A 27,222-nucleotide genomic window follows, 5' to 3' on the forward strand; every position below is an offset into this window, starting at 1 on the left:
AGACGGACAACATGACTGCCATGTATTACATAAACCAGCAAGGGGGCACAGCATCTATGACTCTCTGCAGAGAGGCCACGCTCGTTTGGCACTGGGCGGTCCTACATGGTGTGATGCTTCGGGCTATACACGTAGCAGGATCAGACAATGTTCGGGCAGATGCCCTGAGCAGGGTGCAATTGTTGGACCACGAGTGGGAAGTGGGCACAGAGTACATTGGGCCGATCTTCCAACTGTGGAGTCAGCCGGACATAGATTTGTTTGCAACTTCAGTGAACACCAAGGCCCAGATATTTTGCTCAAGGGCAGGGAGCGACCCCCTCTCTATTGGGGATGCCTTCCAGTTTACGTGGACCCACAGGTTGCACTATATGTTTCCGCCATTCCCACTAATACCCAGGGTACTGTGCAAGATAGAGGAGGACAATTCGGATTGCATACTTGTGGCCCCATTTTGGCCAAGGCAGGTATGGTTCCCCAAGCTCCTGCACCTGTCCAAAAGGACTTATATGAGTCTGCCTCCCCGGCAGGATCTCCTGCGGAATGGGAGCCTGTTCCATCACGAACCCATGAAGCTACACCTGTCAGCCTGGCGGATCCAGCCCCGCCTGTAGTGTTTTCAGAGCAGGTGCACAGGGTCTTGTTGAATGCTAGGAAGCCGTCCGCTAGACGGTCCTATGAGGCTAAGTGGCGTAGGTTTGAGGCTTGGGCACTTGCTAAAGGAGTGGTGCCTGCCAATAGCCCCCTGGGGATCATATTTGATTATCTATGCCAGTTGAGGGAGCAAGGTTTAAGAGTTACCTCCCTCAAAGTCCATCTTGCGGCTATTTCAGCCTTCCATGCTCAAGTAGACGGTGGCACAGTTTTTTCACACTGTAAGTCCCACCAGTTCCTGAAGGGGATGTTTAACCTCTACCCCCCTGTGTCACACCTGGTGCCTCAATGGTCACTATCCCTGGTGCTGTCGAGGCTGATGTTGCCTCCGTTTGAGCCGTTAGCCGCATGCTCTTTGGACTTGTTGTCCTATAAGGTGACTTTTCTAGTGGCTATAACGTCTGCCAGGAGGGTAAGTGAACTGTCAGCACTTAGGGCTGACCCGCCTTTCATTAGGTTCCACAGCAATAGGGTGGTCCTGCGGCCATGCCTCAAATTCCTGCCTAAGGTGGTGTCTGCCTTTCGCCTATCGCAGGAGATAACGCTACCTGCGTTTTTTCCGCAGCCATCTTCTAAAGGGGAAAAGGCCCTTCACACTTTGGACCTAAAAAGAGCCCTGGCCTTCTACTTGGATAGGACTAGGGATTTTCGTACTAGTCCTCATTTGTTCATCTGTTTTGGGGCCAAGGATAAGGGTAACAGGGCATCTTCGCAGACCCTGTCACGGTGGATTGTATCGGCCATTAGTAAGGCCTATGCTCTAGCTGGGGTGGCTTGCCCACTACATGTTAAAGCCCATTCCACACGGTCTCAAGCAGCCTCTTCGGCACTCATCAGGGGTGTGCCGCTGGTTAATATCTGTAGGGCTGCTACGTGGTCCTCTGCTGACACATTTGTTAAACACTATGCTATGGATGTCAATGCAGAGCAGGAGGTCTCTGTGGCCAAAGCTGTCCTCCATTCCCTGTTTTCCTGAAGGGATACTGGAGGGTATTGTTGTAATAACTGACAATGACACTTTGTGTATATATGTATATATGTATATATATTTATTGAACACGTTAAATATTACTGTACAATGACTTATTTATTTATTGGTCCTGGTACTAGGACTGTTGTTATATAATAAAATTGAGTTGGATTTCACCCCACCTTCCTTATTTTGTGAAGCTTGGTACTCTCCCATGTGTGGAGGCACAGAAGAACGAAGATGAAAACAGGGTTAACATACCTGTAACTTATGTTCATCGAGTTCTTCTGTGCTGACACACATCCCTCCCTCCTACCCTGCTGTGAATTCCAATGCACGATAATATGAGGATTATAATGATATTGATGTCTTTAAGGATTATGGCTATGTGTATTGGATAGCGGCGGCAAGGGAGAACTGAGGGAAGGGGCCATTGGTCGCTGGGAAGACATGTGACCGTTTGGGCGGGAAAACGGTCGCTGAGGTGCATGACAAACAGCCCCTTCGGAGCTATAGAAGCGATAAAGAATTCTCCGGCGGCTGGCCTGCACCTGCGCAGTCCCAGCGCAGTGTCAGCACAGAAGAACTCGATGAACATAAGTTACAGGTATGTTAACCCTGTTTTCTCACATTTCACAAGAGCCAATACATTGTCCTAGAATATACTATCAGTATAGATTACTTACAGCCCTCTGACTTTTGATCACGATTGCAGGTCTTTCTAAGCTGATGGAGGCAAGTGAATCTGTTGCTAAACTCTCTCAAGACCTGGCGGTGAAAGAGAAGGAACTGGCTTTGGCTTCTGTAAAAGCAGACAAAGTGAGTACCAAGGCACAATATCATTGTAAATGCACATTTTGTTGAGCATATATATATCTTCTATGAGGTTGCATTTCTGCTGCAGGAATATTGCAGTATCCCAACAAAAGGCATTCAAAATGTTGATGTTAAATTAGATTACTCCTCAGATAGCATATTCATTGCTATTGCCATTATCTCATGGCATGTTATACAGGGCACAGTGAATCTGTGAATGTGAATGAATGTGAATGTGAATGAAGAACAGCTAGGCCTGCAAGACCTCTGGTATTACCAGCCAACCCTCTCTACTACCAGTTCCTCCCTCTTTACAAGAATATATTTGCATGTAAAGGAGGAGGGTCCAACAGGGAGAACTGGCTGGGTGCAAGCTCATTACATGCTGGGTCTGAATTCTGTTGAAGTGTGGCCCTGACTGATAGTGGGGAGGGGAACTGTTTGCAGTAATAAGCCCTCTCCCCCACCATTCTGTGTCACTAAAGATAACCACTAAAGATAAAAATTTTAAATTTTAATTAGGTGTTGGCAGAAGTAACAGTAAGTGCTGAGGCTTCAGCTAAAGTAAAAAATGAAGTTCAAGGTGTAAAAGACAAAGCACAAAAGATTGTTGATGAAATTGATTCAGAGAAAGTGATAGCAGAGGCAAAGTTGGAGGCAGCTAGGCCAGCATTAGAGGAGGCAGAAGCTGCTTTGAATGTGAGTAACCATTTCTTTTCCTATTTAGCTGTTCTTTTGAAACTATTGTAAGTGAAGAAAGAATCTCACCAAATAAATATCTGTCAAAAGTAGCTTTGACTCTTGATAGCTTATACCTTGGAAATCTTGTTGGTCTTTAAGGTACTACTGGATTTAAATCTTCCTCTTCTACTTCAGACCAACAACATTATCCACTTTAAACCAAATAAATACACTTTGTAATGTAGATACTGTACCACTACCTAGATGGCCGAGTGTACTTATTAGCACCTCATGTCAATTCTACTTCTTTTCTCTGGAGGTTATAAAGACATAGAGAAGAGGAGGGAAATAGGGGTGAGTGGAGTACAAACAAAGTGCTACATGTGTGCATTGGACAGGTAGTGGAATAGATGAACATTCAAACAAAAGGCATGTCGTTCTGGTGGCTGGTCTTTTTGCAAATAACTTTCTGATTTTGGGGTGTAGGGCTCAATCAACCAAGCAGTAGTCCTGCTGCAAGCATTCTTGGAAATAGTAACAGGACTTTTGTTTACAACTCTGGCTTTTGTTTAATTTTAGATATGAACATTGTATTGTTTACAGGCAGCCCTATAGGAAACTTATATGTGAATGTTACTAAATATGATAACTGTGTAATTACAAGTACAGAGCCAGGACATTTGTTGACTATGAGGGTTAGTTAACCTACAGTGCAACCCTAAACAGAGTAACACCCTTTAAGTCTGTTGAAGGATTACATTGATAGTCTTCTCTGTACTCTTTGTTAGTTAACATTGTTTTCTAGATTGCTGTCTTTACATTTCTGATTTCCCAACTGGGTCTCCTTCTGGAACCTGACTGTTTCATTAATTCCAGTACAGTCAGTTGCTTGGAGAAATGCAGGGTGATGACAATTCCCCATGTTTATGACATTTCACACATGCAGTAATTGAAATTTTGTCCTTTGCAGACTATCAAACCGGCAGATATTTCAACAGTTCGAAAACTTGCCAAGCCACCTCATCTGATCATGAGAATCATGGATTGTTGCCTGTTGCTGTTCCAAAAGAAGATAGACCCAGTTACCATGGACCCAGAAAAGCCTTGCATGAAACCATCGTGGAGCGAGTCCTTGAAAGTACCTGATATTTCAAAGTAGTTCTAATATTTAAAGTCTGTTTATTTGTATGCATTAACTACTGTACAAAATATGCACTTGTCTGACTTGTGGTGGCTCTATAACACCATAGATAGAAAAGACCTTTCCCAACATGTGTTACCTGAGAGTCTCTCTACACAAGACATCTTACACAGAGACACTCAAGTGATTTACTTTCTGTGTTTTATATTCAAGTGTATACTGTCTCCCTAGCAGTGCATGTGTATCCACAATGGGAGAACGAGTGTAAGATCTTTCACTTGAGCATCCCTGTGAAAGATGTCTTGTGTAGAGAGACTCTGAGATTGTCTAATTAGAGATACCAAGACTTCTGCATACAAAGCATTAGCTGTACCTAGTGATCCATAGCAAGTCCCACTTCTTTCAATGTATCACTCATATCGTATCTTCAGTCAAGACTTACTATCCCAAAACCATGACAGTTCTCCAATTGAGTAGCCTGCCTGCCTGCTTGTACTGTAGAATCCCATGTAGTACAACATCCAGTAAATGAACGGTCAGTTAATGGAGCAGGTATATGAAGTAGCCAGAAAACATTTGCTTAAGAATTTTCTAATTCTTAAATTTCTTAGTTTCTTAGCACCCCATATCAGTAAACATGTATAGATAATCCTTAGGAAACAACTAGTGCTAGGGCTTTTCTGCATTGTTTTTTTTTTCTCCAGCTTGGTTTCTTAACTTCATTGCTTTGCCCATTCCTTTGCACACAGTATCATTCAGACCATCACAGAAGTGGTCTGAAAAAACACAAGAAAAACTCAAAGAAAAACTGGGAGAGCAGTAATGATATTACATGTATATGTGAGGGGGTAATGAAGTTAAGAATCTCAGCTGGAGCAAAAATCTGGTGGAGAAAAGCCCCTTTTCAGTAACTTCACTCCACTTCTTTGATGGAATTAAACATAATTGAAGTATTGAAGACATACAAATATAGAAAAAAGATTTGTGTCAAGAATCTGACCTTGCTTCATTTCTTGACCTTTTTCAAATTTTGGTTCAGGCTTTTGTGACCTATTTAGAAGGCTCCTTTTTGGAAAAGTATAGTCACTATGACTTTGTAGTTCCTAAAGAAATAAGGAGGGGATGGAATTAGGCACAGGTGCAGATCAGAGAGCTTCAAAGACAGAGCCAGAGAGGGAGTTTTGCACTCTCATTCTATCCCATTAGCACAAAGGACTGCATGTGGGGTGAGTTGCTCTATTTGTGAATATGTGCCAGCTGCAGAGGCATGTAATCACAAGACCTAGCAACACATTGATTGGTCTAGTAGGTAAAGCCATACTGTGGGCAGCATGGCTGTAAAGCAAGAGGTCTTCATTCTAGTTTCATCTCACTTTCATTCAGTGTGGTTGCTGGTGGATACCTGCCACCATACCCCTTCCTTGTACTCTGGGCCTGACTACCAGGCTAGGTGTCAGCTCAGGACTTGTGATGTTTGGATATTAGACTTTGAAGTCCTGCCTGAACTTTGTGCTCTAGCTTGACAAGGTAACATTAAAACCTGTATAGTACTGTTAGGTTAGTTATTTAGTATTATTTTTTCCTTCCTGTTTGCACACGTCTATAAATGTTCTCTTTTACACATTCTTTTAATACCCTTTATTAATTATATTTCAGTGGTGTTATTTGAGCTTTTTTACTTCAATCTGAATCCAGTAGTTTGGCCTATTTTTTGCTACAGCTACCAGATAATTTGTTTTGTGGGACCCAACCTGCAATCATCCTACCTTGCTGTGCTGACTTCCTGATTAGTACTCAGAAAGGTAGAGACTTGTCTCTCTGTCTCACAGCTGAAGGTTAATCTTGGAGACTGGCTTGTTACCCTGGAAAGTGAGGATTCACTCCCCGGTAGGGTTGCCAGGTCTCCTTACCCTCTTGGTGGGAGGGAGGGACCTGGCACTCACCTTTTTAATGTTTTTGCATGTGTTCAAAGCACACGCATGCTCCTGAGGGGGGCATGATGACATCACTTCTGGGAAGTGGTATCATTACGCAGGGACCGGGAGTGTTCCCACACTTCACAGTAGGAGTGACGTTGTTGCACTGCCCCAGGAGGCCTATTCCCCCACCTTTCCCCCCTGCCAACCAAGTGAGTGGTGGTGGGGAGCAGAGGGTGGGAGAGGGAGATCTCACACCCCCACCAAGGGAACTAGGATCCCTCCTCCCTAGTTCTGAGTGTTTGACTTTTGACCTCACCCCAAGCTGTCTTGTGGGATAAGGAAGCTTTGACAGATTGTCTCTTTCAAAAATCTCTACAAATGGAATGGTGATGGCAAAAAAAAGTAAACTGCATCTAAAGCAGCATTTGGGGTTTTTTTTTCCAGCTAATGAGTGGGCCTTTTCTGCAGAGCCTCCAGCAATTTGCAAAAGATTCAATCAATGAAGAGACAGTAGAATTACTGCAGCCTTATTTTCAAATGGAAGATTATACTTTTGAGAATGGTAAAAAGGTCTGTGGTAATGTAGCAGGCCTCCTTTCTTGGACACAAGCCATGGCAATATTCTATGGCATAAACAGAGATGTATTGCCTCTTAAGGTAAGCAGCAATATTTAGTTTCTTACAGTATATGTTTCTAGCTGCTGAGTGTAAAAAGAGATGTAATATTGCACAACTCTGTTGCAAAGCTGTTGTGGTGATTTCTGTCTGTACTGAGCTAGGTATAATAGAACACACATGTGCAAATCTGCTTTTCCTGCACCCTGATTTCATTAACCCTTTAAAAATTCTTTAACATGCCTTGTAATTCAAATAGTTATTTCACCTGGGTCGGTTAGGGTTGCCAAGTCCGTATACCTAATTGGTGGGTGGGGGGGAGGACCTGTATGTACTTTGTGCCTCCTGGGAGTCTTTTCCTCCTGGCACTTGCCAGAGGGATGCTCATGGTGCCATACTTTTGCAAGGCAAAATCAGCCTGTTTGGAGCTAAAATTGGCCCCAGTGAAGCACGGGAGAATGCCCGCAGCTGGCATGATGATGTCACTTTGGGAAGAGACATCGGTACGCCCCATTGGGAGTGTGCCCAGTGCGTGCTTTGCCAGGTTGCCTGCTAATGGAGGGCAATCACTGGGAGATTTGCAACCTCCCGCCAATCACCAGTAATTGGTGGGCAATGGGGCAAACCCCTGGGAGATTGCCCGCCACTGGCGGGCAACTGCAAAGACTAGGGTAGGTCCCTTCAAATTTTCTTTGAATTTTGCTAGAATTGAGATTTAGTAGCAGTATTGTTGGTAACATAGGGTTGGATCTTATGGATGTGTGTAAGAAGCCCATGCAAGAACATCTTCCTCTTCTTCCTCCCAAGGTTAGTTTGAGGCTTATTGCAAGAGGGAAAAGAAGATTTTTCCAAATTACTGCTCCTTACTGCAGTCATGTTTCATTTTGCTGATGAGGGTTCCTAGATCCTCAAGAGAGGGTTTTAGGGTATGCAGGAGGAAAGGAGGGCTGGGGTAAAAGGTAATAATGGGAAGATTCTGTCATACAAACTCCTTCTATTTGCACATCTATAGGATACAAATCCTGGTAAAAATACCTAGAACTCCCCCCCCCGGTGTAATTCTGAAGAAGACACAGCAGAGACTTCTAAATTGTCTTAATAGTATCATATTTTTCCTCCTACAAGTGTGGACTGTACTTTCCTAAGCCCTACTGATGGAATGTTATAGAGACTTGACAGGCTAGACTTCCCCTTCCTTCTGCAATTTCATCTAACGGCATTAAAAGTGCCATCTTAAGAACACTTTCCTGTGTTCTTAAGGTAGGCATTTTCTGAGGGTAAACCTATTTGGGAGATGTCAGGTAGCTGATATTAACCTAGCTAATAATAGTCTTGTTTTTGTTTCTCTGTTTTGTTTCTCTTGTTTTTGTTTCTCTGTTTTTGATAGCTCAAATACGTAAAAAGGTTTACAAACTTGTTAAAAAATTAGTCAAGTTCTGTAAAGCTGTTATTGCCTTATTTTTCATTTTAGGCCAACTTGGCAAAACAAGAAGGACGCTTGAGAGTAGCAAATGCAGAATTAGGAAAGGCTCAGGCATTATTAGATGAGAAACAAGCAGAACTGGATAAAGTACAAGCCAAGTTTGATGCAGCTATGAAGGAGAAGATGGTAAAATGAAGGAACATTTTGTAAAGTAGATCTGTAGGATTTTTTTTTTTACTATAGGCACTTAATTTCTTTATAATAGCAATAAGTAAAATATTTCTTGCTCATTAAGACAACTCTTAACCATGGTTCCCTAGTCAGTTACTGTGCTATGTAGAAACCTTCCATTTGGAGCAAAGTTGTAGAAAGCATGTATCAGGGCAGCCATGATTTTGTCCACCAGTACCAGAAGGAGCCTCAAAGAAATCCCCTCTATTCTTCTGTAGAGACAGGGCTCTTGAGGGCACGCCTGTGTGGCTAACCTCAAGTAGAATTGGCTTCATTCCTTGTGATTTCTTTATTTTAATGAAATACAAAATAATGGGGAAATAAAAAGACAGTGGAAAGTTACTTCACTCACAGGTTGATACCACTTTCTTTTCTTCAGAAAGATTTGGGTCCAGTAGCTCCTTAGACCTCAACTAGATTTCCAGGGTATGCTACTAGAACCAAATCTTGCTTTTCTACTACAGACTAACATGGCTGCCCATCTAAAACATTTCTTCAGCGGGCATTCTTTGTCCTTCCTCTCAATGCTGAACAGAGATTAAAAAGGTTTGGTTTGGTGCTTTGACAAGTTTCTGCTTTTTGTCTGTCTTCAGTGTTTGTTGACTGGAAAGCGTTCTAAGGTCACTACTGGTTCAGTTCCTCTATGCCCAAGGTTTCCATCACTTCTGCTAGTGGGCTCAGATCTTCTTGCTCAGGAATATGAGGAAGCCATATGTCCGTTCTAGCTGGGAGTCGTCATGCACTCCCCATGTCTCCCCTGCTTCCTCAGTTGGCTTCACACCTGCATCTTTCAGAACACTGGAAACTGGTCCACTGGAGTTCTACTACTCTGGCTTTCTTCCAAGAGGTCTCCGGTGTGTGGAGTCAGTGTAGTGATTTCTACCTTATTAACTAGGATATTTTTGGTTGTCTCATCTTCAAGACTATTCCCCAGAGGACTCTCACATGCTTCCATCTTGCCTTTCCTCTTTAAAGTATATGTGAAATTTCTGGCCATGTTTCTGTACCACTACATGGCATTAATATGATGGTAGCAAACTTTGTTTCTTCTTTTTGTCTGCTGTTCTTGTATCACTCTGTAATGATTGCTGACAAGTCTTTTGTCCTAGAATGAATGGGAAGACACATCACTTGAAGCAGAGTTACAATAGACTCAGAAGGGTATAGCTCTACTTAGAATGGCACTGTAAGGTTCCTAGCCTTATTACTGTTTTCTGGAAAGGCAAGAAACTAAAGAAAACAGTACCTAAGAATGTTTGTTTAAACTGTGTTGAAAATGCTGAATTTTATTTCACCTCCAAACTAGCAACTATAATTTATGTTATATACAATTTAATGTCTGTTTTCAATAATAATATTAACAGCAACATTCAATTTATATACCAACCTTCAGGACAACTTAAAGTTGTGAAGCACTCAGAGTGCTTTACAAAGTATGTCATTATTATCCCCGCAACAATCACGCTGTGAAGTGAGTGGAGCTGAGAGAGCTTTGAAAGAGCTGTGACTGACCCAAGATCACCTAGCTGGCTTCAAGCGGAGGAGTGAGGAATCAAACCTGGTTCTCCAGATTAGAGTCCTGTCACTCTTAACCACTACACCAAACTGGTGTATAAATAACTTTATAAAATGTTTTGAAGTGGAAGAGTTATCAGAATGAAAAGTGTAATGTTATATGATATTTCTTCATTTCAGGACCTTTTGAATGATGCAGATATGTGCAGAAGAAAGATGCAAGCAGCCTCTGCACTCATAGATGGCTTGAGTGGAGAGAAAATTAGATGGACCCAACAAAGTAAAGAGTTCAGAGCCCAGATAAACAGGTACCATGTTATATATGCAAAGTTAAAGGGCAGAATTAAGTTAAAATTTTAGTGACTTTCTAAAAGTGACACATTTTGACTCCAGTGAAATGATAGTTAAAATGCATCTCTGATGTAGACATTGGCTGATTTCTGTAATAACATGGGCTTGGATCCAGCAGTGTGCAAGCAGAAACATAAATGGACAGTGTAATTCTGCTTCTGCATGATCTTGTGCAACACCTAGCATTTTCCTCCCTGTCTATTATAGTGCCCAGAAGTTGGTTGCACAATGTCATGTGCAAACAGAAACACAAGTGTGGGATACAGTAATTTGACTTAGTGCAAGCAGCCAGCACTCTAGATCCAACCCATTAATTCAAAGCAATGAATTGATGTTCAATTTATTAAATTCCTCATTAATCACATATACTAATGGCCAAGTAGCCCTGATCTGTGGATACCTAAACCTACAAATTAGGACCACTTGGAATCACAATAGATGCTTCTGCACGTTGGGGCAACATCCCCAAGGTTGCAGAAAAATACAAAAAGTAAAAATATATTGGGGGCTTATCCATCCCTAAAAACAACAGTGTATGCTTTGTACAGGTGCTGCCTGCGTGCCTGCCTGCCTGCCATCAGAGTGTGCTCCAGAGCAGTCCTATGAGGCACAGGTGGCATCAACATGCCAAGACACCTCCAGAATGGTGGCACCCACTTTGGCCCTCCCACACCACTCTGGGAAACATGGAGCAGACCAGTGGGCACAAAAGGGAGACAGCACTGAGACAGCTCTTAACTATTCCTCCTGAGACAGCTTGAAGTCCTAGCAGAAGCAGCAGAGATGCCAATAGGGGGTGGTAGTGGGTTGGGTTGGGGAAGGGAAGGTGGTGCCCTGGACTTTCCTCCTTTCTCATGCCCTCCCACCAAAAGAATCAATTTTACAGGCAATTTTAGCTTCTTAAAAATTGCCACAAAGCCCCAACCTACACAGCTGATCAGATCAGGGCCTCACAGCAATTTTTGAACTTCTAAAATTGCCTGTAAAATGGCATCTGGGGCAACAGCAGTAGGGACAGGGTATGCTCTGACTTACAGGGGTGGAGGGAGGGGAAAAAGGAGGGTGGGCAGCTAGGTGCATGCATGGGGGAGTTAAAGACACAGTGGTACGAGAGTTGTGGGTGGCAGGGGCAAAAGAGTTACAGAGAAGGTTGGGTGGGTGGCAGGGGGCATTTCCCCATCCCCTTTCCAAACACATTTCCCCTTTTCAGCCACCACCCTTCCAGACATCCTTCCCCATTGCTCCATCCCTCTCAATGATCCTTCCCCTTTGCCTTCACCGAACACGCTTCTCCTTTGCCTCCCAAATACCCTTCCTCTGGGGAGGGGCAGGTTGCAGAGGGGAATGGTGTTTGGAAAGAGGTAGCGAAGTGGACGTTTCTCTCTGAGGGAGAGGGCACTGGTCCCTAGGATCTCTACCCTGCAATTTTCGCAGGGCCCCTTGTTTATACTAATATGGATGTTAATTTCTTCAGTTTTAAAAGTCATAAGTAAAAATAGATGTCATGCTAAAAATGGCTATATTGCATGTACTTTTTTGAGAATTGTAAACTAAAAGCATATTATAACAGTAGATTCATTATTTTTCTAGACTTGTTGGAGATGTTTTACTCTGCACAGGTTTCTTGTCATACTGTGGCCCTTTTAATCAAATATTCAGAAATCTTTTGCTTAAGGATTTATGGGAGGCTGAGATGAGATCCCGGAAGATCCCTTTTACTGAAAACTTGAACCTAATTTCAATGTTGGTGGATCCACCTACGGTAGGTCTTATTTTCTGTTAATTTTTGGTAGCTTTCAATTTTATTCATCTTTATTGTTTAGTTATGGGTGGTATCAATCTGTTTCTATTTATTCATGCATGGGAAAAACAGGGTTTCTCACCTGTAACTGTTGATCGTCGAGTCTCTTCTGTGCAGACACACATTGGGGACTGCGCAGGCGCAGGCCGGCCGCGGAAAAGATTTTTCTAGCTTTAGAGATGTGAAGGGGACGTTCGGATCCACCGCGATGCATGAGCGGGAAGGGCGGGAAGGCATAAAAGAGCCCTGGGGACCAGGGTATCTGGAAGGCATCCCCTAGGGAGTGACGGCCATTTCCGGCCCGGGAGCAGAACAGCGGGGCCTGCTTGTTGTGGGCCGTGGCGAAGAGGTCGATCACCGGTGTACCCCATTTGTGGAAAACCTGGTTGAGGTAAGCCCTGTTGAGGGACCACTCGTGTTGAGGCAGAAACACCCTGCTCAATGTGTCTGCCGCGGTGTTGAGCTCCCTGGCAATGTGCACGGCCCTGGGAAGGACGTTGTTGACCATGGCCCATTTCCAGAGAGTCGTTGCTTCCCTGCAGAGCTTGAGCAAGACCGTTCCTCCCTGCTTGTTGAGGTAACAGCAGGCCGTGGTATTGTCCGACAGGACCTGAACCCTCCTGTTCCGAATGACATCTGCAAAAGAAGCAAGGGAGTAACGGATCGCTCTAAGCTCTAAGAGGTTGATGTGCATGGCTGCCTCAGTTGGGGACCAAATACCTTGGGCAGAGAGCCGCCCACAGCACCCTCCCCATCCCAAGTTGGAGGCGTCAGTAAAGACAGTGACCTCTGCCAAAAAGGGGCCAAAAGGGCATCGGACAGGTTTTCAGGGACAGTCCACCAGGTCAGAGAGCGCTGCACCACCCTGGGGATGGAGAATCTCTGGTGCTGGCCCATAGTGAGGGGGTTATACCTCCGGACAAACCAGTTTTGCAGAGGCCTCATATGCAGGCGTGCAAAGAAAACCACCCCTGTGGAGGAGGCCATAAGGCCTAGCAAAGTCTGGATCAAAAGGGCAGTTTGATACCAGTTGTGCGAAAAATGACGGGCTAAAGAGGACAGCCTGGTCAAGCGATCCGGGGGCAGGTAGGCTCTGCCCTGCAGAGAATCGAAGTGAACCCCAATAAACCTAATGGCCGTGCCCGGAGTCAGGACAGACTTATCCCCATTAACCACCAAGCCCAACCTAGCCAGCACAGATAAAGTGAGGGCAATATGGGCCTGGAGGGAGTCAGCTGAGGGTCCCACCAGGAGCCAGTCATCCAGGTACGGGTAGATAAAGCATCCGCTGGACCGTCGGTATGCCACCACGGTGGCCATGCACTTCGTGAAAACCCTGGGTGCAGAGGCCAGCCCAAAGGGCAACACCGTATATTCATATACAGAATCCCCATAGACAAACCGCAGGTATTTCCTGTGGCCCTCGAAGATGGAAATGTGGAAGTAGCCATCTTTCAAGTCTAGAATGGCTAACCAGACGCCCACCTCCAGGAGCTCTATGACCCGTGCCAGGGTCAGCATCCGAAACTTTACAACCTTCAGATAACCGTTGAGGCCCCTAAGGTCCAATATGGGCCGAGAACCTCCATCCTTCTTATCCACAAGGAAGTATCGCGAGTAGAATCCCCAAGGGGAAGTAGCAACATTGACCACCCGGACAGCACCTTTGTTAACCAACTCCACAACATTATTGAACAACACAACATCACAACATGGAGAATAACGGGGAGGGAGAGAAAGGGGAGGTGCATCGGTAAACATCAATTTGTAACCATGGGCCACAATAGACAGGACCCAAGTGTCAGAGGTAACAAGTTGCCAACAGGGCAAAAAAGGCCGAAGCCTGTCCAAGAACCGGGCAGAAGAGGGAGTGTCCTCAGAGGCCAACTGGGGAGCGTTCAGGCTTAGTCAGAAGACCGAGGGCTTCTGCACAGAGGTCGAAGGCTTAGGTGAGGAGGGCTGTTGCCTGCCCTTGGACCGGCCGGAGCGCCTGGAAGAATGACGCTGTTGGGCAGAGTAGGATCGGTGGCCATAAGACTGGCCCGAGAAGAATCGCCCTTGACGCTGCTGGTAAGGCTGGTAAGGGGTCTGGTAGGATCGGAACTGACCATAACGATACCTCTGACCCGACGGCGGAGCTGAGGGGGCGACTCCCAGGGACTTTGCTGTCTGCTGATTCTTTCTCATCAAGGAGAGGGAGTCATCTGTCTTCTCCGAGAAGAGCTGCGGGCCCTCAAAGGGGAAATCCTCCACTTTCGCCCTCTTCTCCGGCGGCAGGGCCATGGACCGAAGCCATGCGTGCCGACGCAGGACCACTGAAGTCGCCATCGTGCGCGCTGCAAAGTCGGCAGCATCCTTGCCCGCTGTCATCTGCTGTTTCGACAGCCTTATGGCCTCAGCTTGAAGGGCCTTCACCAAGTGGCGGCGATCCTCGGGGAGATCGGAAAGGTAAGAGGACAGCTGTTTCCACAGGAACAAATTGTAGGATCCCATTATGGCCTGGAAGTTGGCAATACGGAATCCCAAGGACGCGGACAAGTAGAGTTTCCTGCCCATGCCATCCAGCTTCCTGCCTTCTCGGTCTGCCGGGTCCGACGAGGAACCAGAACGGAACCGAGCCTGACCTTCCTCAGCCATGGAAGAGGGCTTAGGGTGAGTGAAGAGGTACGGGCAGTCGTCCTGTTTCAGACGGTAGTACCTCTCAACCTTTTTTGCTGTCGCCGGCAGGGACGCCGGAGTCTGCCAGATCGCAAGAGCGTTGTCTACGAAATCCTCCACGGGGGGAAACGCCACCGATGCGGGGGACCCAGAATACAGCGCCTCTAGCAGCTTGCTTTTGGGCTTGGAGGTCATGGAGGAAACGTCAATCTCCAGAGCGGCAGCCATTCTCACCATCTGCTCGGAGAACACTCTGTAGTCGTTGTTCGGGGACGACGAACGGAGCTCACCCACGATGTCATCCGGGGAAGGGTCAGAAGGACCATCCGAAGAACACTCCGACGGTGAGGCCAGACCCTCCTCATCCTCGGAATCCGAAAATTCCGGTGATGTCTGCGTCGGAACCGAAGCCCGGCGATCGGCCGGAGCTGATGGACGAGCCACAGGAACCGAAGGATGGAGAAGGATGCCCGCTGGAGGAGCAGATGCAGGGAGCCCGACCAGCTGAGTCGGAACGGAAGGCTGCGGAATCGAAGCATGCTGCAGGAAGGACACGGACTGCTGAAACCAGGCCATGAAATCCTGCCAGGAGGCCATGCTCCCAACTCCCGGGACAGGCTGACAAGGAGGCAGAGGAGCAGGCATCGGGGCAGGCCAGCGAAATGGTGTCGGAACCGACGAGGTAGATGGCATCGGAACGGAGGCCTCCGAAGGCGCTGGGGTGGACGGCAGGGAGTGCTCAAAGGGTTGGAACGGCCTCGAGAAAGACGGGAACGGCAGGAATTCCTCCGGAACCGATGGAGGAGGCGTGCAGGGAGGCGACGGGGTGTGGAGACTCACCACATCGTCGGGTATCAGGACCGGTTCGGCCGGAGTACCAGGTCGCACAGTCAGAGCTGGGGATGGTGCACGGCCCTTGGCTTTCGACTTGGCCTTGGCCTTTTTCGGCGGGGGCTCCAAAGCAGCCTCTGTAGCCGAAGCTTTGGAGGAGGACCTTGGCTTGGACGAGGAACGCTTCTTTGCCTTCCGGCTCGAAGGACGATCCCCGGAACTGGAGTCAGACCGGGCCTCCGGAACGGGTTGCCCCATCGGTTCCGATTGAAGCGGCTCTGGCGACTTACGAGACGGCGCCGGTGACGGAGCGGCGGAGCGGGGCCTATCTCCCGATGAGCCCGATGGCTTGGGGGGGAGAAGGTTGGCATCCCACAAGAAGGCACGGAGCCTGGCCTTCCGATCACTCCTTGCCTTCGGAGTGAAGGACATACAAATAGAACAACGCTCCACGACATGCCCCTCGCCCAGGCAGATGAGGCAGAGCTCATGGCCATCCGAGTGCGTCATTTTAGTGCCGCATTTCAGACACTTCTTAAACAAAGACGTCTGAGACATCTTGAACGGTACCTCCCGACGACTGACAGGGGAAAGATACCGACCAGAACTCCGAAGAGACACTGAGAGAACGAAGACAAATAACGCTAGAGAAGAACCTTTTCGAACGGCGGCAAAAAAGGAACTGAGGGAATGCCGGGGACGTTCGGATATATATGCATTCAAAATTGGCGGGAACACTGGCGCGCATGCGCGGTGGATCCGAACGTCCCCTTCACATCTCTAAAGCTAGAAAAATCTTTTCCGCGGCCGGCCTGAGCCTGCGCAGTCCCAATGTGGGGCTGCACAGAAGGACGAAGACGATCATGGTTTATATAAAGCTTTGCTAAACTTGATTGCTTAATAATAATAAGACCCTTAGTGTTCCATGAGAGAGTGAATGGAGGGAAACTGTTAGAGAAAACCAGTAAGACCTGAACCCAGAGGCAGCAACACTGTTAAGTTCCATCTTGTAAAAGTTGTACACATCTCTAAAATTTGTTTATTTCATGCTTCAGGTTTGAAGAGTAAATATTACAGTTACTTTTGATTAATATTTATTATGTTGTTTATTATAGCACAACAGTATGCATGTTGCTTTTCAGAGTACAAGAAGACAGGATGAGAATCACTGTTATATAGAGATTAGAATTTTGGACTAAGACTTGAGTCCAAGCTGTTACCAAAGAAAGGTGCTATATAACTCTTTAAATAAATAAATAAATCCCCACTCTACTAAGGGTCAGTCAAAGCAGAAACTACCTTGAGCCAGTCATTTTTTACCTCATTCACAGGAATGTTGTGAGAATAGAATGGAGGAGGAAAGAACTATTTATGCTACCCTGAACCCTTTGAAGGAAGGGGAATAAAACTGTAATAGAGAGATCCCAGCCTACAGAATTCTGGGGCAACTTACACAATCCCATTGGAGTTGGATTTGTTTGCGGGGCGTCCACTGAAGATGATTGGGAAGCTTTATTTGATATAGACTACCAAAGCAAGATTACTGAAAGCCAAACTACATTAGAAAAGAATTTGGCTATTTAAAAATGCTGCAAGGGCCCTAGGCCCACTGCTCAGTGGAACCAGAGAATCTTGTCCACCTCCACCTCTTCAAGTGCCAAAACAGCCATCCCACAGCTATTTCAATGCTTGAAAAGGCACATGGGGTGGGGACAAGATCACCTGGTCCTACTGCACTGCAGGCCTTGCAGCGTTTTTAACTGGCTAAATTCTTCTCTAAAATGGCATCAGAGGCCACAAGTAAGACTCATGGCTGCCATAATGTCTAGTTTGGTCCTGAGTGATGTTAGATCATCCGTAATGATCTCACCATTTTTGAAAGAATTGCCTAGGCTGCCCATTTTTTTCTAGTCCCAATTCAAAGTCTTTGAAACGCCACACAATTTGGACCAGGGTACCTAAAGGCATCAGGATACCGAATAAAATCAACTTTACCATTAATAGAATGGAATCAGCGAATCCAGCCCATAATTGTCATTTTATGGATTTTTATCAATGTACTATAAAATGGAAGGGAGATTTACATGGAATACATCAATTATTACTACTTATATCAATCAGTCTGTCTATTGTTTTAGCATATAAGCCATAGCAACAATACAATAATTCCATCAAGATAAAATCAAGACATTTCCATACATTCTCATATGAAAATTAAAATATATAATTATCATTTAAAATATCTTAAACAAAACCTCCTTGCAATCCAATGGCTGACTCAGAGTGGAGCAATTAATGTGCGGGATAACCACGCTTACATCAGCATGCCTCATCATCATCTTTATATTTATGATGGAGGCAACAAATGTTGCCATTTCGGAAGTAATGAATTTGTCCCTGTCTGCCAAAAATACTACTGATTTATCCTGATCTGACCTTCCTGGTAAATGAGATATAATGGTACTTAGAAATCTCTTTTGCTAAGCTTCAAATCCTGAGCACCAGAATGTTGTGTGGGACAAATCCGCAATGGAGCTACAGACACAAGAGCAGGAATGGGATCCCATTGAAGCAGACTTCCTAAACTGCAAGCAGTAGAATATCTAGGCATGCCTTAGCAAAAGCCTTTCTGTAGTCATAATTCATTATATCAGTAAAGTGTGTTAGAAGAATCAGGGACCTATGGCCATACTACCCTGAACATGACCAATTTTATCTGATTTCAGAAGCTAAGCAGAGTTGGCCGTGTTAAGTACTTAGTTATAAGAGAAAATTCTTTAGTATGTGGCACGCAACATGTTCTTGCTTATTCTTATTGGCTTGGACCCTGCCTAAAATGTCCATTGCTCAAGAGGGGGCAATGTTTGCTGATTCTAACCTCCCATGACAGAAACTCCCACCAAACAATTATTTGGGGTATCTTGTCCCCCAGGAGCAGCTTTTATTTTATTTTATCAAATGTATACCCTGCCCTCCCCACGAACTGGCTCAGGGCGGCTAACAACATATATTATTCAATTAAAACCATATACATATCTAAAAACCATAAAAATAATACAAAACAACTCAGGCTATAATAAATATCTTTTAAAAAACCATGTACATAGCTGCTGCATAGCCCAGGGCAGCTGCCAGCGGAGCACAGGATGTGGCAAACAGTAAGGGGACAATTCATTGGCTCTCAACCAAAGGCCCAGCGGAACATTCCATTCTGCAAGCCCTGTGGAACTGTAACAGGTCACACAGGGACCGTATCTCAATTGGGAGTGTATTCCACCAGGACAAGCCTGGGCTAAAAAGGCCCTGGCCCTGGTCGAGGCCAGATGAATGTTTTGCAGGTTGGGAACCACCAGGAGCTGCTTATCCACAGAGCGCAAGGTCCTACAGGAGACATAGTGGGAGAGGCAGTCCTGCAGGTATGTAGGTCCCAGTCTGTAAAGAACTTTGAACACTAAAACTAACACTTTGAACTGGATCCGGAACTGAACTGGAAGCCAGTGCAGCTGGCATAGCACAGGATGGATATGTGCCCGAAATGACATCCCCTTAAGGACACATGCCGCCACATTCTGAACCAGTTGTAACTTCCAAAGGCAGCCCAGTGTGAGTTACAGTAATCCAACATGGAGGTGACCATCGCATGGATTACTGAAGCTAGGTCCCAGGGCAAGACATAGGGCACCAATTGTCTGACCTGCCAAAGATGGAAAAGACAGATCTGGCAATGGCCACGACCTGGGCCTCAGATGGCATAAAGTTAATATCACTGCAGCTGGGCATTTTTTAATAAATAAATGGCAATTCTTTAGTAATGTTTTTTTCAGCTAGATGGGCATTTGTGGCTGCAGTGGGAGGAGGAAGGAAAGAAGCCAGTCTCCCATGGACAGAGTTTAGGCAAGATCCAAGCCATTGTTTCCATCCCTGACTTAAGGATGGTTCACACAAAGAAACGTGTAGGATGGTTCACACAAAGAAACGTGTAGGTGATTTTTAAGTGATTGTATACATAGAGAAATGGTAATATAAACTGAGAGGATAGGACACAGAGAGAACATTTCCGTGATCACAAGATTAATTTTGCTAACTGCTATTTTCATGGAAATGGCTATCACTGTCTTCACATAATAAAACATTTCTGACTTTGCAGCAGTGCATTGCCATTTATGATTTGCTATAAATTTAACCTTATGAAAATCATTTCATAGCATATTCCATTATGTTCGTTATTGCTTCAAATGTAAATCTGAAAAACCAAAATTCAGTATTAGTTACTCAGGAAGTGACTTCTTTCAATGATCAGATTAGTGAGTGGAACCTACAAGGACTTCCAGGAGATGAACTGTCAGTTCAAAATGGAATTATTGTCACTAAGGCAACAAGATACCCTCTTTTGATAGATCCACAGACTCAAGGGAAAACATGGATTAAACAGAAAGAAAAGGACAATGAACTACAAGTAAGAGTTTTAAGTTTTAAAGAAAAATATACGTTTCTTTTACCTATAAATATCTGAGGGTTCCCCCTCACCTCCTCCCAGAAATGCTTTTAAAGTAAATCTGAATAAAGTGGACACATTTACGCTGTCGCAATACTTAGAGTAAATTATTTTGGATTGCAGATTTTGGGATTGGATTTTGGGAGGGGATTTGGGAGGGCTTTCAGATCCCAAAAAAGTGAGTGCCTTGAAATCTTGCTGATCAGGAGTCGGTTTCGTTTTCTCAGCCATGCCGGACGCTCCTCTCGGCTGGTCCGGGAGGAAACGACCGGGCACCCTGACCGGGCGGCTGATCTGCAAGGATTAGCCCCCAGGACTCCCAGGGAGGGAGCCAGGGTCCGGGACGCGGCGGGAAGAACTCCCCGAAATCAATGCGGGGAGGGAATTGCCCGTTTGTCCCTATGGAGGCCGGCAGATGTGCGCGGCGCCTCGAGTGCCGCCGGGCAACGAGAAACGGCAAGTAAAAGAAACAGGCGGAAGCCTGTAAACAAGCGAATCCCTTCTGTTCTACAAGCGTTTGTGAAGGAGAGGTTGATCTGAAGAAGACTCGCTCTTCCCCTTCGTGGAGTTCCAGAATTTTGTTGGCGCCCCCCCCCCCCCAAATGGCAGCAAAGAAGCAAAGTCCCGCTCTCGGTAAGTCAATCTCGGCCACCTTGCAGAAAGGGGAGTCGCTCGAAGAATTGGTGCGCAGGGCGGTGGTGGAAGCTATAAAACCCTTTGTTGACAAGCTGAACGAAACTGATCAAAGGGTGGGCTTAATTGAAAGCGAGGTGAAAACCATTAAGGCAGCAGCGGGGGGGGGGCAGAAAAGTCTGCTCTGGAAAGTGCGTCACTTGTGAAGGCTACAAAAAAGGAGTTGAAGTTGGTGGAGAACCAACTGATCGGGCTACAAGTGGAACGAACGCAGACAATTTTGCGTCTCCAAAACGTGAAAGAGGAGGAAAATGAGGATCTGTGGGATTTGGTCTCGGAACTACTGGCGACACCCGCGAGGACGACTAAAGAAGAGGTTAAAAGCGCCATTTTGGAGGTCCGTCGGGCTTCTTCAAAATATGCAACAAAGCGACAGTTGCCTCGTGAGATCATTATTGACTTTTCAACTAAAAAGATTCGGGACACCATCCTATATAACTCATACAACGCGGATTTGGACTTTATGGGTTTGAAAGTCAAGATTTTGAAGGACGTTCCATTTCTAGTCCGGAAACGGCGTTTTAAATATAAAAAGTTTGCAGCTCTTCTGAGGGACCATGGAATAAAGTACAAATGGTTATTCCCGGAAGGAATATGGTTCAGATATAAAGATCAGGCCTATAAGATATTATCAGAAGATCAACTAAAGGATTTTGAGAATAAAAACCCAGAATTCTGCTGCACCAAGAACGAAGAAAAGGAGGAGCCGGAGGGGGGGGGGGAAGAGGAGAGCATTGCAACAGCAGTTGCACAGAGAGAATTGCGTCCGGGACCCAGAAGGGGGAGGAAAGTTTAATCAGAATTTGAAATGTTTATTCTCTGTATGATTAACCACTCCATCATTATTCTATGGAGCTATTTTTGTATTATGACAGTATGAAGGGAAACATTGAAGTGTAGTGTTTAGTGTTTGTAGTTCATTCCCCCCCCTTTTTCTTTTTCCACTCCCCTTTGTCCCTTCCCTCTTCCCTTTCCTTGTGATAGTCTGGTGTAGTGTTTTGTAGTTATGAAAAATAAAAAAAAAAAAATAAAAAAAAAATCTTGCTGATCAGACACTCACTCTTGGGCACTTTCTGATTTCTCCTAATGGTTTTATTTCCAAATGTGTAATTGATATCCTACCAGACATTAGTTGTACTCAAAACCCTTCCTGGGGAAATGCTTGTTCTCTCTTTTTTCTGTTACATCTGAAGGGCTTCTTGTGCCTACCACATTTATTTTGGCATTTAAAATATTTCTAGCCTATTTTAGCATATCCATTATTTTCCCTATAAAAACGCAGGACTGGATCCTCCGGACAAAGCCCCGAACCCTGGGGAGCAGCTCTTGCTCTTGCTGGAGCTCCTGGGCCAGAAACTGGTCTAGGCCGTGGATCAGAGGGAGGACCTGACCCAGGCTGGCCTGGTAGGAGCTCAAGAGCTCAGTGGCATCCTTGAAGGGTTTCAGGATCCGTGACATCTGGGCAAGGACTCTCCAGTCCATGGAGCTGAGGCTCAACTCCTCTTCCTTCCTCAGCACATCCAAAGAGGACAGGATGTCTTCCAATGCACCCTTCTGCTCCACCAGACGACATATCATAGAATCATAGAGTTGGAAGGGGCCATCAGACCATCTAGTCCAACCCCCTGCCCAGTGCAGGATCAGCCTAAAGCATCTCTGACAAGTATTCATCCAGCCTCTTCTTGAAAACTGCCAGTGAAGGGGAGCTCACCACCTCCCTAGGCAGCTGATTCCACTTTTGAACTACTCTGACCGTGAAAAAGTTTTTCCTAATATCCAGCCGGTACCTTTGTGTATGTAGTTTTAGCCCATTGCTTCGCGTCCTACCCTCTGCTGCCAACTGGAACAGCTCTTTGCCCTCCTCCAAATGACAGCCTTTCAAATATTTAAAGAGAGCAATCATGTCCCCCCTCAACCTCCTCTTCTCCAAACTAAACATTCCCAAGGCCCTCAGCCTTTCCTCGTAGGGCTCAGTCTCCAGACCCCTGATCATTCTTGTCGCTCTCCTCTGCACCCTCTCGATTTTGTCCACATCTTTTTTGAAGTGAGGCCTCCAGAACTGCACACAATACTCCAGGTGTGGCCTGACCAAGGCAGTATAGAGAGGGGCTATGACCTCCTGCGATTTCGATGCTATGGCCCCTTTGATACAACCCAGGATTGAATTAGCCCATATTCAGTTTACAGTCCACTCTTACCCCAAGATCCCTTTCACATATACTACTGCCCAGACGTGTATCCCCCATCCAGTATTTGTGCTTCCCATTTTTGTGGCCCAGATGTAATACTGTGCACTTGTCTTTGTTGAATTGCATCCTATTCACAGCTGCCCACTTCTCCAGAGTATTCAGGTCTTGTTGAATTTTAATTCTATTTTCTTGGGTGTTTGCTACCGCTCCCAATTTGGTATCATCAGCAAATTTAATGAGCAGCCCTTCCACTCCTTCATCCAGATCATTGATAAAAATATTGAAAAGTACTGGGCCCAAAACCGAGCCCTGCGGCACCCCACTGGACACCTCCCTCCAATCTGATGAAACGCCGCTGACAACCACTCATTGAGTGTGGTCCTCCAACCAGTTCCCTATCCACTGAACTGTCCTATAGTCTACTCCACAGTCTTCCAGTTTGCCCATCAGAATGTCATGGGGGACCTTATCAAAAGCTTTACTGAAATCCAGATAAATCATGTCAACAGAGTTCCCCCGATCCAGTAAGCTGGTCACTCAATCAAAGAAGGAAACCAGGTTGGTCTGGCAAGATCTGTTAGGAACAAAACCATGCTGACTTCCCCGTATCACTGAGTGGTCCTTTAGATGCTTACAGATTGATGCCTTTAAAATCTGTTCTAATATCTTCCCAGCAACAGAAATCAGACTGACTGGCCTGTAGTTTCCCGGGTCATCCTTCCTCCCTTTCTTAAAGATTGGGATAACATTCACTCTTCTCCAATCTTGTGGCACATCCCCAGTCCTCCAGGAGACCTTGAAGATAATGGACAGGGGTTCTGCAAGTTCTCTGGAAAGTTCTTTCAGCACTCTTGGGTGCACCCCATCCGGCCCAGGGAATTTGTATTCATCCAGTGCAGCCAGATGCCTCTCCACAACCTCTCTGTCAATGTCAATTAGCCACTCAGGTGTCCTGCCACATTTTCTACTATCTCTAGATGTGCCTGAGTTCTTCAGGGAGAAAACAGAGGCAAAAAAGACATTAAGCCTGTCTGTTTTTTCTCTTTCCTGCATCAGAGTTTCTCCATCTACTCCCAACAGTGGTCCAATTGCCTCTTTTACCTTGCGTTTGCTTCTCACATATCTGTAGAAGTATCATGTCGTAGGTAGAGTTCCAGCGGGTGGGCAGGTCCTGGAAGAGTTGGTGCTCAGGGTCCCCTGCCTCCCCCACCTCTGTAACAGCTCGCAGGAAGAGTTTATGCTGCAGGAGAAGTAGGAAGCGATGCAACAGCAGCTGTCCAGCAGATTGTGCGTCCAAAAGCTTCCCTCGTCCCAGCTGTTCCTTGGCTTGCTCCCCAGCCTGAGCATGTCCCGCATCACAAGGCACAGCTTGTGCGCCATGCACACCATGCCTGGGAGGGATGCCTCTTTCAGGGCTGCCAACATGTTGGCTCCCGTGTCTGTGACCATGAAGCCACGGACAAACCCTTCCACCTTGGATGTCCACTCCCTCAGAGCCGCCTTGATGGTGGTGGCAATGTTCTTCCCGGTGTGGACCTCGTCCATCCCCCGGGCCTGAAGTTGAACCGCTCTGTAGCCCGGTGTCAAGCTGGGCACCTTTTTATGGCTGCCAGATCTTGGCCTGGGGAGGCGGAGGTCCTCTGTTTGCCATCAGTGGGTGGCGATGGCAAGGTACCCATGATGGCAGCCACTCCACGGGTTGGCCGTGAAGTGCATTGTTCTGCCTTGGGTGGCCAACAGGTCTCTACGCACCATGTCTCGCACTGCCTTGTACAGGGCAGGCATGACTCGATGCCCAACGGTGCCCATGCCCTCCATGACCGATGGGGGAAGCCTTGCAGGGAAATCGTCTGCACCACCACACGAACACCCACCTCCTGAGCCCTTGACCTCACCCTTTTCAGCAGAGCCACCCCCGACCCTGATGGAACAACTTCCTCCAGGGAGGCCTGCCTGACCCTTTTGCTCCCACCAGCCACACCCTCGAGGCAAGGCTTCTTGCTCAGGGTGCATTCCGAAGACCCTCCCATCAATCCTGGATCAGATGAGCTGGTGGCCCTCGGTCTCCCCCCGACAGATATTACGCTGGCCAAGGACGGAGACCACAGGCTCAAGTGGTGCCTCTTCAGGTGCCAAGTCAGGGCCGTCAGTGACAGGTGCTTTGGGTCATTGCCCCTGAGCACCAGGCCCTCACACACACAGCACCGCACCATGTGGGGGTCAGTAGGAAGGGACTGAAAGTGCCTCCAAACATTGAGGTTGAACTGTGGCCCACTAACGGTTCCAGGGGAGGGAGGAGGAAGGGTTCCTGCTGGATGTGCCACGGAGCTGGCAATGGAAGACGGAGTGATGAGTGGACTGCAGGCAGGGACAGCACCACTGGTAGTTTGGGATGGGGACGGGCTGGATGTTTCCTTGAACCCCAACCATTCCTCCAAGGATCCCTCAGCGTCCTCCTCCCCCAAAATTTTCAGGAGTTCCTCTTCCGCTGCCGCCAAGACCTTTTTGGCCTCCTCCACAGCCGCAACTGGTGGTTTTGGGGGAGCGGGAGTCTCTGCTGCTCCAGAGTCCTGCACAGCACTGCTTCCCATGCTGCAACCGGGACAATCGCAGCACTTCCCCCCAAGACCACTCTTGTCCCCCACCTGAAGCCTCATCGTGCCAGCAAACAACAATTGAGAAGAACAAAGATAACACTGTGAACCCTCAGCCGAGGTGCCCACCAAGCTTGGCCCCAGGGCCTGGCAGCAACCCTGGCACCAGAGGGAGGGAAGGAGTAGATCCCTAGCCCACCACTCCCACAGGCCTGAACAGATCAGGCACTAATGTGAGCACTCAGCTGAGGTACCCACCAAGCTTGGCCCCAGGTCCTGGCAGCAGTCCTGGCACCAGAGGGAGGGAGGCACTAGAGCCCTAGCCCACCACTCCCACAGACCTGAACAGATCAGGCACTAATGTGAGCCCTCAGCCAAGGTACCCACCAAGCTTGGCCCCAGGACCTGGCAGCAGCCCTGGCACCAGAGGGAGAGACTAGAGCCCTAGCCCACCACTCCCACAGACCTGAACAGATCAGGCAGTAATGTGAGCCCTCAGCCGTGTTACCCACCGAGCTTGGCCCCAGGGCCTGGCAGCAGCCCTGGCACCAGAGGGAGGGAGGGACTAGAGCCCTAGCCCACCACTCCCACAGACCTGACCCGATCAGGCACTGATCAATAATCAATGTGAGCCCTCAGCCGAGGTGCCCACTGAGCTTGGCCCCAGAGCCAGGCAGTAGCCCTGGAACCAGAGGTGATAGATCCCTATCCCCCAAATCCAAGCTGAATTATACTCTGTCTCTCTCCCCAAAGGCTAGCAAGTTGCAAGCAAGAGCTCTGTCCCACTCCACTGCTCGCTGAAAGTGAAACCCAGCCTGGGAGCCCACAGCTATTTATAAGTACAGGTCCCATTGAGCAACGCAGGAGATCTGTGTTTGGCTGTCAGAGCTGCCTATCAGGGTTTTCAGGGATGAGATTGGAGTGCCCGTGGCTACAGGACACCCCCTTCCCCCTCCCTTCCCTGGGTGTCTTCTCCCAACTTGTAACCGCTTTGCAGCTCCGTGGTTGGAAAGAAGACCTGCCGATCAAGGTAAGCTGGGCTTCCATTTGGGTTTCCAGGGCGACAGAAGGAGCGCAGACAGAGATCAGACATTCCCCCAGCTCCATTGCCAGAGGAATTGATTGCTGGCGCCTGGGTGTCTGGCTTCCCAAACCGCAGCCGGATGCACCGAACCAGGCCTCTTCCGAACACTGGTTCGTTTTCCATGGCCAATCACGAACCGCCGGATTGCGATCGAGCGATCGCCATTTTCGTGGGTTTTTGAAGTTCGTAATGTGGTTCGTGCCCATCTCTAGTCACAACACTGATATTAAAACTGTGTTTAAATGATATTTATTATTTGAGAACCAGAACTCTGAGACAGCAGCATTTTGAAACAAGCATAAATATAAAAGCCTCTTGAAGAAGACTTATTTGTTGAACTGCACCAGGAACTGTACTTCAATAAATTCTTCAGACACTAACAGTTTGAAGTTAAATTCTCTTTTTGCTTCTTTGGAGATGTCTCTTTTAGCTCAAGAAGATTTCTTCAAGAGTACCTGGTGCTCATATGCCTTGTGATTATTTGCTTTATGCATCAAAATTGATCCTAAAAACGCCAGAATCAGGTAGTAAAGCTCTAGTTTTGTGACATATGAATATATT

The 27,222-nt window shown here is 46.8% G+C and overlaps 1 protein-coding gene across 1 annotated transcript in view; it reads left to right on the forward strand.

The window, feature by feature from the left end:
* Positions 1–27,222, forward strand: part of DNAH8 (dynein axonemal heavy chain 8) — a 406,563-nt gene that overhangs the window by 271,788 nt on the left and 107,553 nt on the right. Inside the window, exons 63-70 of the mRNA XM_054978191.1 lie at positions 2,340–2,443; positions 2,963–3,139; positions 4,092–4,259; positions 6,626–6,838; positions 8,268–8,405; positions 10,146–10,273; positions 11,907–12,078; positions 19,907–20,062. Of these exons, the coding sequence (XP_054834166.1) occupies positions 2,340–2,443; positions 2,963–3,139; positions 4,092–4,259; positions 6,626–6,838; positions 8,268–8,405; positions 10,146–10,273; positions 11,907–12,078; positions 19,907–20,062 (1,256 nt within the window). The remainder of the gene's footprint in view (positions 1–2,339; positions 2,444–2,962; positions 3,140–4,091; positions 4,260–6,625; positions 6,839–8,267; positions 8,406–10,145; positions 10,274–11,906; positions 12,079–19,906; positions 20,063–27,222) is intronic.

Source organism: Eublepharis macularius, chromosome 1 (assembly GCF_028583425.1).
Source record: "Eublepharis macularius isolate TG4126 chromosome 1, MPM_Emac_v1.0, whole genome shotgun sequence".
Taxonomy (NCBI): Eukaryota; Metazoa; Chordata; class Lepidosauria; order Squamata; family Eublepharidae; genus Eublepharis; species Eublepharis macularius.